The 12001-nt window shown below is 42.4% G+C and overlaps 1 protein-coding gene across 1 annotated transcript in view; it reads left to right on the forward strand.

Annotated features, from left to right (window-relative positions):
• MVP (major vault protein) overlaps window positions 1-12001 on the forward strand; it is a 47022-nt gene that overhangs the window by 2226 nt on the left and 32795 nt on the right. Inside the window, exons 3-8 of the mRNA XM_058181486.1 lie at window positions 2314-2509; window positions 4981-5104; window positions 6244-6375; window positions 6478-6572; window positions 8698-8934; window positions 11870-11995. Coding sequence (XP_058037469.1) covers window positions 2314-2509; window positions 4981-5104; window positions 6244-6375; window positions 6478-6572; window positions 8698-8934; window positions 11870-11995 — 910 coding nt within the window. The remainder of the gene's footprint in view (window positions 1-2313; window positions 2510-4980; window positions 5105-6243; window positions 6376-6477; window positions 6573-8697; window positions 8935-11869; window positions 11996-12001) is intronic.

The following is a 12001-nucleotide window of genomic DNA, read 5'->3' on the forward strand; positions in this document are numbered from 1 at the left end:
AAATTTGGGGCTCAACTATGGTTGTTAGTCAAGGACTATCTGTATGGTATTTGTTAAAAGAACTTTGAATCAATAACCTCGGGTGAGGCTGGATGGGGTTCAATTGCTTTGAGGAAGTGAAGCTGCTGTGTTTAATTTTACCTGGTGCAAAGTTCCTTTGCTTATCAAAGGGCATTTTCAAAAGTCATTGTTCTGGTTTCTTTATCTTGCTGTTTTCTCCTGGGACAAATCCTCACCTTTGAGTTTTGCATGACTGGATCCCTTAACTCTTCTGGTTTTCTATTACCTTTGTTGGCACTTTCTTTGCAGCCATTTTGGCTGTCTGAGTAATCCTTGTTACACCAGGCTGAGCAAAAGGCAGCTTCTGGACCACCTGAAACCTTGAAAGCTATTTTTGCAAGTTCTGATTATGAGGTTATCCGTCATATCCAATTCTTGGTGATTTTATGGGCCAGGTCTTTCCAGATTTCTTGATATTGCACTACTTCTTTGAGTTGTACTATGCTCTGGCTGAAGTCAGCTTTGATGGTGTCCAGCCACCATGTTATTTGATGTCCTGGTTTCCTTTTACTGCTAACAAGGGATAAAATCTACTTACCTTCCCTACTGGTTCAGAAGGGCGTATCACATGTACACTTGGACTCTCTGCATGTACGCAAAGCCTTCTGTTAAAACCAGGAAGTAATGATGTCCGAGTGGGTGAGCGGAGCCTCATGCTGCTGCCGCTACCGGTTCTCTGAACCACGCACCGCCATCGCCACTGGTTCGGGCGAACTGGTCCAAACCGGTAGCATTTCACCCCTGCTGCTAATTCTTGCAAATGTAATTGCTTTTTGTAGTGAATTCCCCCACATGTAAAAGGTAAGGTAAAGGTAAAGGGATACCTATGGATTTTACTGTTCTAGTTTTTGATGACTGTAGGGGCCAGTGCCCATTTCAGTTTCAAGGCCAGCACTCCCCAAAGAGGTTTCCATAGCCAGGTGGCCAACATGACATTATGTTAGCCCTGTTACCTTCCCAGCAAAGTGATACTTATCTACCCTCATTTGCATGCTTTTGAACTGCTATTTTGACAGGAGGAGCTGGGGTGAGGATGGCACTCAGGTCTCAAACCTGGGCTTCCCCCACATGACATGGCCAAAATAAGTGAGATGCTGTTTTGTCATTTTGCCTTCCAATGACATGTCTGATACTTTTGAGTTTCCCACTGCTTTGAGATGAGAAACAGACAAAAAGGGGTCAATTTTGCTGAATCCGCTAATACCCATTCTTCCGTTGTGGGAATTAGTGTGTCTTTCCGTCTCTGTGCATATATGTCAACATGTCTAATAACAAAATTCCAAATTTTCCTTCAAGTTCTTTGTCCATCAAGCCTGCATTTTATAAAAACTCATAAAACTCATTTATGAGTTTTTAACCATTTTATGACCTTTATTGCCACAGTTAAGGAAATCAGTTGTTGTTAAGTGAATCTAGCTTCCCCATTGACTTTGCTTGTCAGAAGGTTGCAAAAGGGGATCACATGAGGTGGGACATTGCAGCCATCATAAATACATGCCAATTGCCAAGCGTCCAAATTTTGCTCGGGTGATCATTTTTGCTTGAGAATTCTGCAGCAGTTGTGTGAAAAACATAAGTCACTTTTTTCAGTGGTGTTGTAATTTCGAATGGTTAGTAAATGAACTGTTGTAAGTCAAGGACTACCTGTATGCCAAAACTTGAAGAAATCAAGCTTGAAGTTGTCATCTTTAACCAAGAAACCCAAGAGCTTATCTCTCCCTTTCCATTTCCTTGATCAGTTTCCAGCCATTATTTCTTGTCGTGCCTTCCGGTGCTTTGGAGAATAATTTGATCCCGTCTTTTTAGTGGCAGCCCCTGGAATATTGTTATCATGTCATCCCTAATTCTTCTTTTCTTTAGACTAGCCAGACCCAAAACTTGCAGTCGTTCTTCATATGGTTTAATCTCCAGGCTTTTTATCATCTTAGTTACTCTTCCCTGAACTTTTTCCAAAGACTCAACATCTTTTTTGTAGTATAGTGACCAAAATTGGTTGCAGCATTCCAGGTGTGGTCGTACCAAGGTTTTATAAAGTAGTACTAATTCGTCACATGATCTTGATTCTGTGCCTCTGCTTATATAACCAAAGATTGGTTTTTGACTGCTGCTGCTCACTGCTGGCTCATATTCAAGTGATCGTCCAGTAGGACTCCCTCTCACAGTTACTGTTTTTGAGCCAGGTCTCGCCTAATCTGTACTTATACCTTTGATTTTTATTTTTTTTTTGAAAAACTTTGCTTTTCTCTACTTCAGGATCATATTAGCTCCAAAGAAGATGGTGATGGTTCCACCACGACATTACTGTATCATCTTCAATCCAGTGGTTCGTGGAGTAGATGGGGCAGTCCATCTTGATGCTCTGGGGCAGGTCCGGCTCGCGCATGCTGACTTGGAGATCAGAATGGCTCAGGACCCTTTCCCTTTATATCCAGGAGAGGAACTAAAAGAAGTAAGGGGGCCTTAATTTCCCCTCTCCTCAAATGGCCCATACTGAGTATGGTGTCTTGGACCTGTGGTCACCAACCTTTCAGACTCCAGGGGCCACTAAATTCATAATTTTAAATCCCATGGACCATTAATATGATCTGCCTAATGAATGGCTGGGTGGGCGTGGCAAGGTGGTCATGTGACTGGGTGGGCATCGCCAGCTCGATATCACTCATGTCAAGGGGTGCCTTGCCATCCTGTACTCGCCACTCCTCGCCTGGGCTCCTTAGGGCCCCAACAGGAGGCAGTTGCTGGAGTTAAGCAGCCACCATGAGAAAGGGTTGGCAAAACAGCTGGCTCAGTTCAAATTGGATCTGACCGAGAAGAAGGCTCAGCAGAAGCACCTCACTGAGGACTACGAGCATAGGCTTTCCAAGCAGAGGAAAGGCCTGCAGGAGTGCAAGGCCAGGTCCCAGCTCCTGGAGGCTCAGCAGGCTGAGATGGTGAGCCAGTTCCAGACCATGATGCAGTCCCACTGGAACAAGGCCCTCCAGCTCTTCGCCACCTTCCTTCCAGCCTTTGCCAAAAGCCCTGCAACAGGAGGCTGAAGCAGACCCCAAGTGGGAATTTCTGCCCCCCTCCGACCGATACAAAAAGAGGCTCCTCAAAGGGGGAGACTCTCTGCAGCAACAAAAATGTTCATTGCACGTATCTGGCCCAGGGGCCGTAGTTTGAGAACCCCTGATTTAATGCAATATAAAAAATGCAAATAATTTTTCTGGGGACCACCAAAATTTTCTTGTGGACCACCAATGGTCCACTGACCACCAGTTGGTGACCGCTATCTTGGACGGTGTCTTGTAGCAAGGGCAGGGGGAATGTGTGAATGTATGAATTCTATGTTGTAAGTTTCTATGTGTGATGGAATCCATAAGAGAATGTGAGAGCACACAGAAGATAGAAGGACACTCTAAGGGGGTGGTGGTGACAGAACCATCTACAGAAGGGATTCTTGAGTTCAAGGGAGCAAGGAAGTGTGAGGAAGAGACTCAGAGTAATTTTGGCTGATTACACTAAGTATTGGTAATCCTTGACTTATAGCCATTCATTTAGTGACCATTTGACGTTACACTGAAAGAGTGACATGGCCTTTTTTCATACTTACAACTGTTGCATCCCTGGGGTCAGGTGATCAAAATTCGGATGCTTGGCAACTGACTCATATTTATGACAGTTGCTGTGTCCCGGGATCATGTGATCACCTTTTGCAACCTTTTGACCAGCAAAGTCAATGAGGAAACCAGATTCACCTAACAACTGTGTTATTAAATAACTGCAGTGATTCATTTAACAACTGTGGCAATAAAGGTCGTAAAATGGGGCAAAACCAGTGGTGAAATGTAAAGTTTGTTACTACCGTTTCTGTAGGCGTGGCTTGGTGGAGGGGTTAATGTGATTGGGTGGCCGTGGCCAACTGTTTTGTTTTTTTTTACTTTTAAAAAGCATTTTTTTACAACCTCTTCTGCTGAAGAAGTTGTAGAAAAAATGCTTTTAAAAGGCTCCTCTGATTTATTTATTTATTTATTTATTTATTTAATCACATTTTTATACTGCCCTATCTCCCAAGGGACTCAGGGCGGTTTACAGCCTATTAAAAACACAAATACATAAATATAAATACAGAATAAAACACTAATTAAAAAACTTATTAAATAAGGCCGAATTAAAATTTATAATTAAAATAATAAAACCCCATTAAAACTACATTAAATTAAAATCCTAGTCCAGTCCTGCGCAAATAAATAGATGTGTCTTAAGCTCGCGGCGAAAGGTTCGAAGGTCGGGAAGTTGACGGAGTCCCAGGGGAAGTTCATTCCAGAGGGTGGGGGCCCCCACAGAGAAGGTCCTTCCCCTGGGTGTCGCCAGTCGGCACTGCCTGGCGGACGGCACCCCAAGGAGTCCCTCCCTGTTGAGCCTCTGGATCATCAGAGGCTTTTTTTTAACTTTTAAAAGCATTTTTTCGGCCGAAAATACTTTTTTTTAAAAGTTAAAAAAAAAAAATCTGATGATTGCGCGGCTCAGCTGGGTATGGGGGGGGGGCAGGGATTTTTGCTACCGGTTCTCCGAACCACCTGCCGCCATCACTACCGGATCAGCTGATCAGGTCCGAATTAGGAGCATTTCACCTCTGGGCAAAACTCACTTAAAAACTTCTTAGCAACAGAAATTTTGGACTCAGTTGTGGTTGTAAATCAAGGACTACCTATATAAGTTGTGCTGGAGAATTACTTTGGCAAGTTTCAAGATTCTGTTTTTATTTATTCAGTTCAATTTTATTGACATTTTTGCTGTGTTAAATTTGCTTGACCACTAAGAAAGATATTTCCAGAAATCAAAAGGGGTCCTTTTTCCTTGTGTTTTTCAGCCTCCCAAGGCTTGATTACTTCCTGACGTTGTTTTTGTTACTATCCTTTTGTTCATCTGCTTTTCTAGGATGTTACACCTTTACAAATTGTCTTGGCTAATACCGCCCTGCATTTGAGAGCTCTGTTGGACTTTGAAGATGATCAGGCGGGCAAATATGTTGCTGGAGATGAATGGTTGTTTGAAGGACCTGGTAAGTGGCAATTATCAAGGAAAGAAACATTGCTTGGGAAGTGAGATGTTTAGTCCTCTATATGTGGCTGGAAAACAGATCCCAATAACCCCAACTAGCATAGCCAATGGTGAGGAATCCTGAATGCACTGCTCCCCACAAAAGTGGGGAGCCATAGATTCCACATCCTTGGAGGACACATGTAGATCTTTGCAGAAGATTATGGCTTCACTTCCCAGCATCTTCAGCTGAAACAAATGGAGATGAAGAAAAGCGAGGAATTCTGAGATTCCGCCAAGCTGTTTTCCAGTCATATAGGCAAAACTGAGTCAATCAGACACAATTGTTTTCCAGGAAACCTGGTGCCAAAATATTCCATTGAATTCTCCCCTTTCTTCTCACTGCATCCCATAAGAATGTATTTTTTTTATTTTTTAAATCCCAATTGGCTTTTGTATCTCAATACAGGTAGTTCTTGACATACATCAGTTCATTTAGTGACCATTCAAAGTTACAACGCCACTGAAAAAAGTGACTTATGACCATTTTTCACACTTACGACCATTGCAGCATCTCCATGGTCATGTGATTTACGTTAGGATGCTTGACAATGGGTTCACATTTATGATGGTTGCAGTGTCCCAGGGGTCATGTGATCATCTTTTGTAACCTGACAAGGAAAGTCAATGAAGAAACCAGATTTACTTAACGATGGTATGACTAATTTAACAACTGCAGTGATTCGCTTAACAAATGTGGCAAGAAAAGTTGTAAAATGGATCAAAAGTCACTTAACAAAAAAATTTCCACTTAGCAACCTAAATTTTGGGCTCAGTTGTGGTCGTAAGTCAAGGACTGCCTGTAATTGGCTCGAGAGGTGTTAATGGCGAAAATGAAAACATTGAAAAAACTCTTGAGAATATGTTTTAGGTGAATAATTGCAATGTTAAAATGAAAATATGGATCCATATGATTTCTGTTCCCCAAACACCTTAGCATATTTTACAAGGACTTCCCCTCTATACGCGGAACCAGGAAAAATAGCTTCCATTCCTTTTGGCATGACTTGTCCAAGTCAGAAGCTTGCACTCCTTTCCCACCTCTACCACAACTGAGTTGGAGCCTAGCTAGCTCATCTAATAAACCATCATCATTTCCAGGAACCTACATCCCACGAAAAGAGGTTGAAATTCTGGAGACAATCCTGGCCACCATCATTCGTCCCAACCAAGCCATCAAACTTCAGGCACGGAAGGAATGCAACGACAGAGAGGGGAACAAACGTGTGACAGGTATCTTTCTGATTTCTTATCCATAATCCTATGAAAGGACAGCTGTAGTGTGTGTGTGTGTGTGTGTGTGTGTCTTGAGTTTCCCATTTTTTCCCCACACAGGTGAGGAATGGATGGTGAAGAAAGTTGGGGCTTATTTGCCAGGTGTATTTGAAGAAGTAGTTGACATTGTTGATGCTGTCATTCTGACTGAAAAAGTAAGTGGCAGTTTTGTAAGTTCTACCGGTAGTGGTAAATGGTGGTTGTAAGAAAGTGTTATTATTTCACTTGCTTTGGTTTTCAAGATCTTTGCTGCAAAGTCCAAGACAAACGCTTCTTTGATCCGAAGCTCCTCCATCTATGGTTAGATGCCCCCATATACAGGCATACTACAAGCGTCCTTGCCTAAAAAATATGAAAAAGTTCCTTTTTCAAAGCTAATTGGATTGAAAGATGTATGGAAGGATTTTTGCCTGGCACAACCGTAGAGATTGTGTGAATTGCTCTGAAAGACAATATCCTAGACTAGTTAGGCAAAGAAAGGAAGACCCAGGTTTTAATACCTTCTAAGGAGCACCATTCACTCAGTGATTCTGGGGCCTTTACACTATAGGACAATATTCCCAGGGGAATGTTTGAACTGGAGACCAGGACGCATGGTATTGAAACACAAGTGGATTTATTGATGTCACTGGAGGAAAGGCCTAAAGAAGGGTGGAGTTTTGGCCTCATTTTGTATGCTTAAAATATATCTGTGGTTTGATATGGCGAGAATGGGGGATGATGGTCCTTTTATGACTTGTGGAATTTCAACTCCCAGAATTCCTGAGCCAGCTATCCTGGATCAGGAATTCTGGGAGTTGAAGTCCACAAGTCATAAAGGGGACATTGTTCCCCACCTCTGGGATATACGGTATCAAGGTATTGGGTATAGACAACAGCAGGTATTTCACTGGATAAAACACACGTTAGCAAAAGCAGTGGGGTAGTAAAGTAACTGGAGTAATGGTGCAGGACTACAAGCACAATGGTGGTTTGAAGCAACAAAAAAACATGCACCTCATTTCTTCCAAAGAGATACTTACTTTTGCTGTCCCAGAGCTGTACTGACCTCCCAGTAAATCCTTTTTAAATTTCCATCAATCTTTGGCTTTTGAATATTTTATGGCTGAAATGACCAATTTAGTTTTCCCAGGAAAGTATGTTTGGTTAGAGACTTAGTTTAGCCTTCCCAATACCTTAATAAAAATTTTAAAATAACCTCTGCTTATATGGAGATATCCATGATCTTGCATCATTATGAGCCACGGTGGCACAGTGCTTAGAGTGCTACTTCTGCTGCCTGCCGGCTGCCTGCAATTTGGCAGTTCAAATCTCACCAGGCTGAAGGTTGACTCAGCCTTCCATCCTTCTGAGGTAGATAAAATGAGGACCCCGATCATTGGGGGCAATATGCTGACTCTGTAAACCACTTAGAGAGGCTGTAAAGCACTGTAAAGCGGTATATAAGTCTAAGTGCTTTTGCTGTTGTTATTAGACTTTTATCCCACCTAGATTGGTTGATTGATAAATCAAGGTGGCAACCACACCTAATGCTCCTTCCTCCTGTTTTCCTTACAAAAACAACCCTGTGAGGTGGGTTGCACTGAGAGGGAGTGATTGGCCCAAAGCCACCCAGCTGACTTTCATGCCTAAGGTGAAACTAGAACTCACAGTCTCCTGATTACATGGTAGCTGGAAAATTCTAGGAATTGAAGTCCACACATCTTAAATTTGACAAGCTTGAAAAGCACTGCACTACACCACACCAGGCAGACACTCTTATATGGCTCTTGTGGTCTTTCCCTGCTTTGTGAGGCCTCTTTTCCTCGAGTGAGCAAGCAGAAGGAGGCTGTTTTAAAAACCAGTATGCTGCTAGATGCTGATAGATTAGTCTCATACCACTGGCAACCAGAGGTGAGAGTTTGTAGATCAACCTTTTCTGAGATGCCTAATATTTGTATTCTTGTCTGTTTCTTAGCAAAATTTAATCAGAAGAGACATTTTGTGTGTCCTTTGTATGAAGAGTCAGATTAATAACAAATAATGTTAAATCATATATATATGTCTTTGGTTGTTCGGGTTTTCTCCCGTGTAAAATTGGAAATGTCTTGGCAACGTTTTGACGAAGTCTCATTCGTCATCTTCAGGCTTCAGCTTCGTGCTTCAGGCCAGAAGCACGGCTGAAGCCTGAAGATGACGAATGAGACTTTGTCAAACGTTGCCAAGACATTTCCAATTTTACACGGAGAAAACCTCAGAAAACAAATATATATATATATTTGCTTCTTTTGCTCTTTGAAGAAAGCACTGCATCTCCGGGCCACCAAAACATTTCGGGACTCTCAAGGTATCGTGAGGAAAACCGGAGAAGAGTGGTTGGTCACCATGGCGGACACTGAAGCCCACATCCCTGATGTTTATGAGGAAGTGCTGGGCATTACTGACATCACCACCTTGAACAGTTGCCAGTATTGTGTAGTTTGTGACCCTTTAGGGTTAGATGGCAAACCTCAGCTTGGGCAGAAGAAGGTCATTAAGGTATGTATCTTTATCTCAGAAGCATGAAGGGCTCTAATCAGTGGTGGAATTCAAACTTTTTAACTACCGGTTCCGTGGGCATGGCTTGGTGTGCATGGCTTGGGGGGGCGTGGCAGGGGAAGGATACTGCAAAATCTCCATTCCCACCCCACTCCTGGGGCCAGCCAAGGTGGTATTTGCCGGTTCTCCGAACTACTCAAAATTTCTGCTACCGGTTCTCCAGAACCTGTTAGAACCTGCTGAATTTCACCCCTGGCTCTAATGATATGGAGGTGATCCTTGACTTACGGCCACAATTGAGCCTAAATTTTCCATTCCTAAGTGAGACAGTTATTAAATGAGCCTTTTCCCCTTTTCCCCTTTGCTGTCACAATGGTTAAGTGAATCACTGCAGTGGTTGACTTAGTAACCTGGTTGTTAAGTGGACCTGCATTCCCCACTGACTTTGCTTGTCAGAAGGTCACAAAGTGTGATCACATGACCCAGGGACATTGCAACCATCATAAAGATGAGTCAGTTGCCAAGCCTCTGAATTTCGATCACGTGACCATAAGGATGCTGCAACGGTTATAAGTGAGAAAAATGGTCGTAAGTCACTTTTTTCAGTGCTGTTGTAACTTCAAATGGACACTAAATGAATGGTTGTAAGTTGAGGACTACCTGTACAGTTGCCATTCAGCAGGGTAGCCCTAGGGCAGGGGTCTGCAAACTTGGCTCTTTGAAGACTTGTGGACTTCAACTCCCAGAGTTCCTCAGCCAGCAAAACTTGAGGAACTCTGGGAGTTGAAGTCCACAAGTGCCCTAGTGGTTATAACAGAATGCCTTAAAGCAGCCTATCCTTCAAGAGAAGCCAGTTTACATCTCCTATTGGAGGCAGATTAGGAAGCTGTTGTTATAAAATATTTTTTTTTAGATGCTATTTCCATGGTAAATGATTTGGGAAGTAACCTTGATGGTATCCACAGCTCTTGGTCTTTTAAACCATTTTATTCCAAAAAGCAGGAAAGCAATTGCAAGTGAAACAGATTTGGGCTAAACATTAGGATAAACTTGCTAGAAATCACAGTTCTGATAGTATGCAACAAACTCATTAAGAAATGAACTGGTGTTTCTTTCTTTGCTAAAAAAAAATACAGGTAGTCCTGGACTTACAACATGTCACTTAATGACCATTCAAAGTTATGATGGACTTGAAAAATGTTATGATGTGTTCCCAAAGTTACAACTGTCATACCATCCTTCTGATTACATTTCCAGCGCTTGGCAACTGGCTCGCATTTACAATCACCTGCAGTGTCCTTCGGCCACGTAATCACGTTTTGTGACTAATCGCACATTGGATAAGCTCAATTTGGACTTGCAGCCATGTGATTCGCTTAAAGACTGCAATGTCGTGTTCAACAACAGTTGTAAAAATACTCATAAAATCGAGCCTGAGCATGTGGCGACTCTACTTACGGCCACAACGACTTAACAAACAAAATTTGATGCTCAATTGTGATCGTAAATTGAGGACTTCCTGTATTAAGCTCTGTTTTCTCTGTTTTTGATTAGGGATACTTGAAATTGGCTGGCAACGTTTGGTGCATAGGCAGCCCTGAATCTCAGCCACGCTGCAGTCAAATTTCAGTAATGGGATTTTGGCTCAGCTTGGAGCCATCCTCTTGAAGGCTCCAGTTCCTATTCTCTCTTTTAAACTCTCTTCAAGGTGCTAATTGTGGACCAGGAAAAAAAATTGGCTACCCTTTTTCTGATTATATAACCATGTTATTGATCTGTCTTCTGCTGCCTTTTCCCTCAGCTTTTCAGATCCACCCATTTGTGTTTTAGCACATCAGTTGCAGTTACCGCTTAGTATAATTAACAAGAAATGTAGATTTGTATTCTTTTATATAGTAGCTGTACCCTGTATGCATCATTAGATCTTTTTATTCTATGGGCTTTCTGCGTGCATTCTTCTCATTCATTCCACCATTACAGGAACTGAGCGTTTAAACCAATGGTGAAAGCTTTGCTGGCTGGGGAATTCTGGGAGTTGAAGTTCCCCAGGCTTAAAGTTGTCAAGGTTGGAGACCCCTGCCCTAGGGAATTTCTGAGCTGCACACTAGACTTGGAAATCAAAACAACATCCCAGAAAAAGTCAGTGGCGAACTAATTGTGTAATTTTGCCAAGAAAATGGGGGAGCATGATGGCTCAGTGGTTAAAGTTGCTGAGCTTGTCAGCTGGAAAGCTGACATCCTGGGTTTGAGACTAGAGTGCTGTGTGACAAGGTGAGCTCCCAGGCTTGCCTCAGCTCCTGCCAACCTAGCAGTTCAAAAGCATGCAAATTCAAGTAGATAAATAGGTACCACTTTTGTGGGAAGGTATCAGCATTCTATGTGCCTTGGCGCATAGTCCTGCTAGCCAGATGAACACGGAAGTGTCTTCAGATGACACTGGCTGCCTCGGCTAAGATACAGAGATGAGCACTCCTCCCTCCCCTCCCCAAGTTGGACATGGCTGGGCAGGAGAAACCATTACCTTTACCTTTTACCTACCAAAAAAAGTATAGAGGCAGTCACTAAAAACCAGACAAGTGAAGTAGATTTTAGATTTTCTAGACAATAAGAATTAGGCCAGGGCAGATTTTAATTTCCCATGAGTATGTGTGTCTTTTACAGTATTTAAAGTTTTTATTGAAGTCCACGCATCTTAAAGTTGGTTGAGAAACGTTGCACTATAATCTCTGCTTCCAAACTCAGAATGGCAGGCAACTTGACAATTTTTGGTGATAGTGATTGGAACTGGAGGAAATCAGTCTGGAAATTAACCAACATCAAATTAACCACTTTACAGTTTAATAAATAGAGTTCAGCTCCCCCACCCCTTTTTTTTTTAACCAGTGACTGACGATCATTCTTGAGTTTTCTCCAATTCTTGTTTCTCATTCTGCAGGGCGAGATATCATTCTTCCTACAGCCTGGAGAAAGTTTGAAAGACGGGATCCAAGACATTTATGTCCTGTCTGAAGAAGATGGCCTCTTATTACGTGCAGTTCGCCCCATTGAAGACAAAAATGAGGTAGGG

This window comes from Ahaetulla prasina, chromosome 4 (genome assembly GCF_028640845.1).
Source record: "Ahaetulla prasina isolate Xishuangbanna chromosome 4, ASM2864084v1, whole genome shotgun sequence".
Taxonomy (NCBI): domain Eukaryota; kingdom Metazoa; phylum Chordata; class Lepidosauria; order Squamata; family Colubridae; genus Ahaetulla; species Ahaetulla prasina.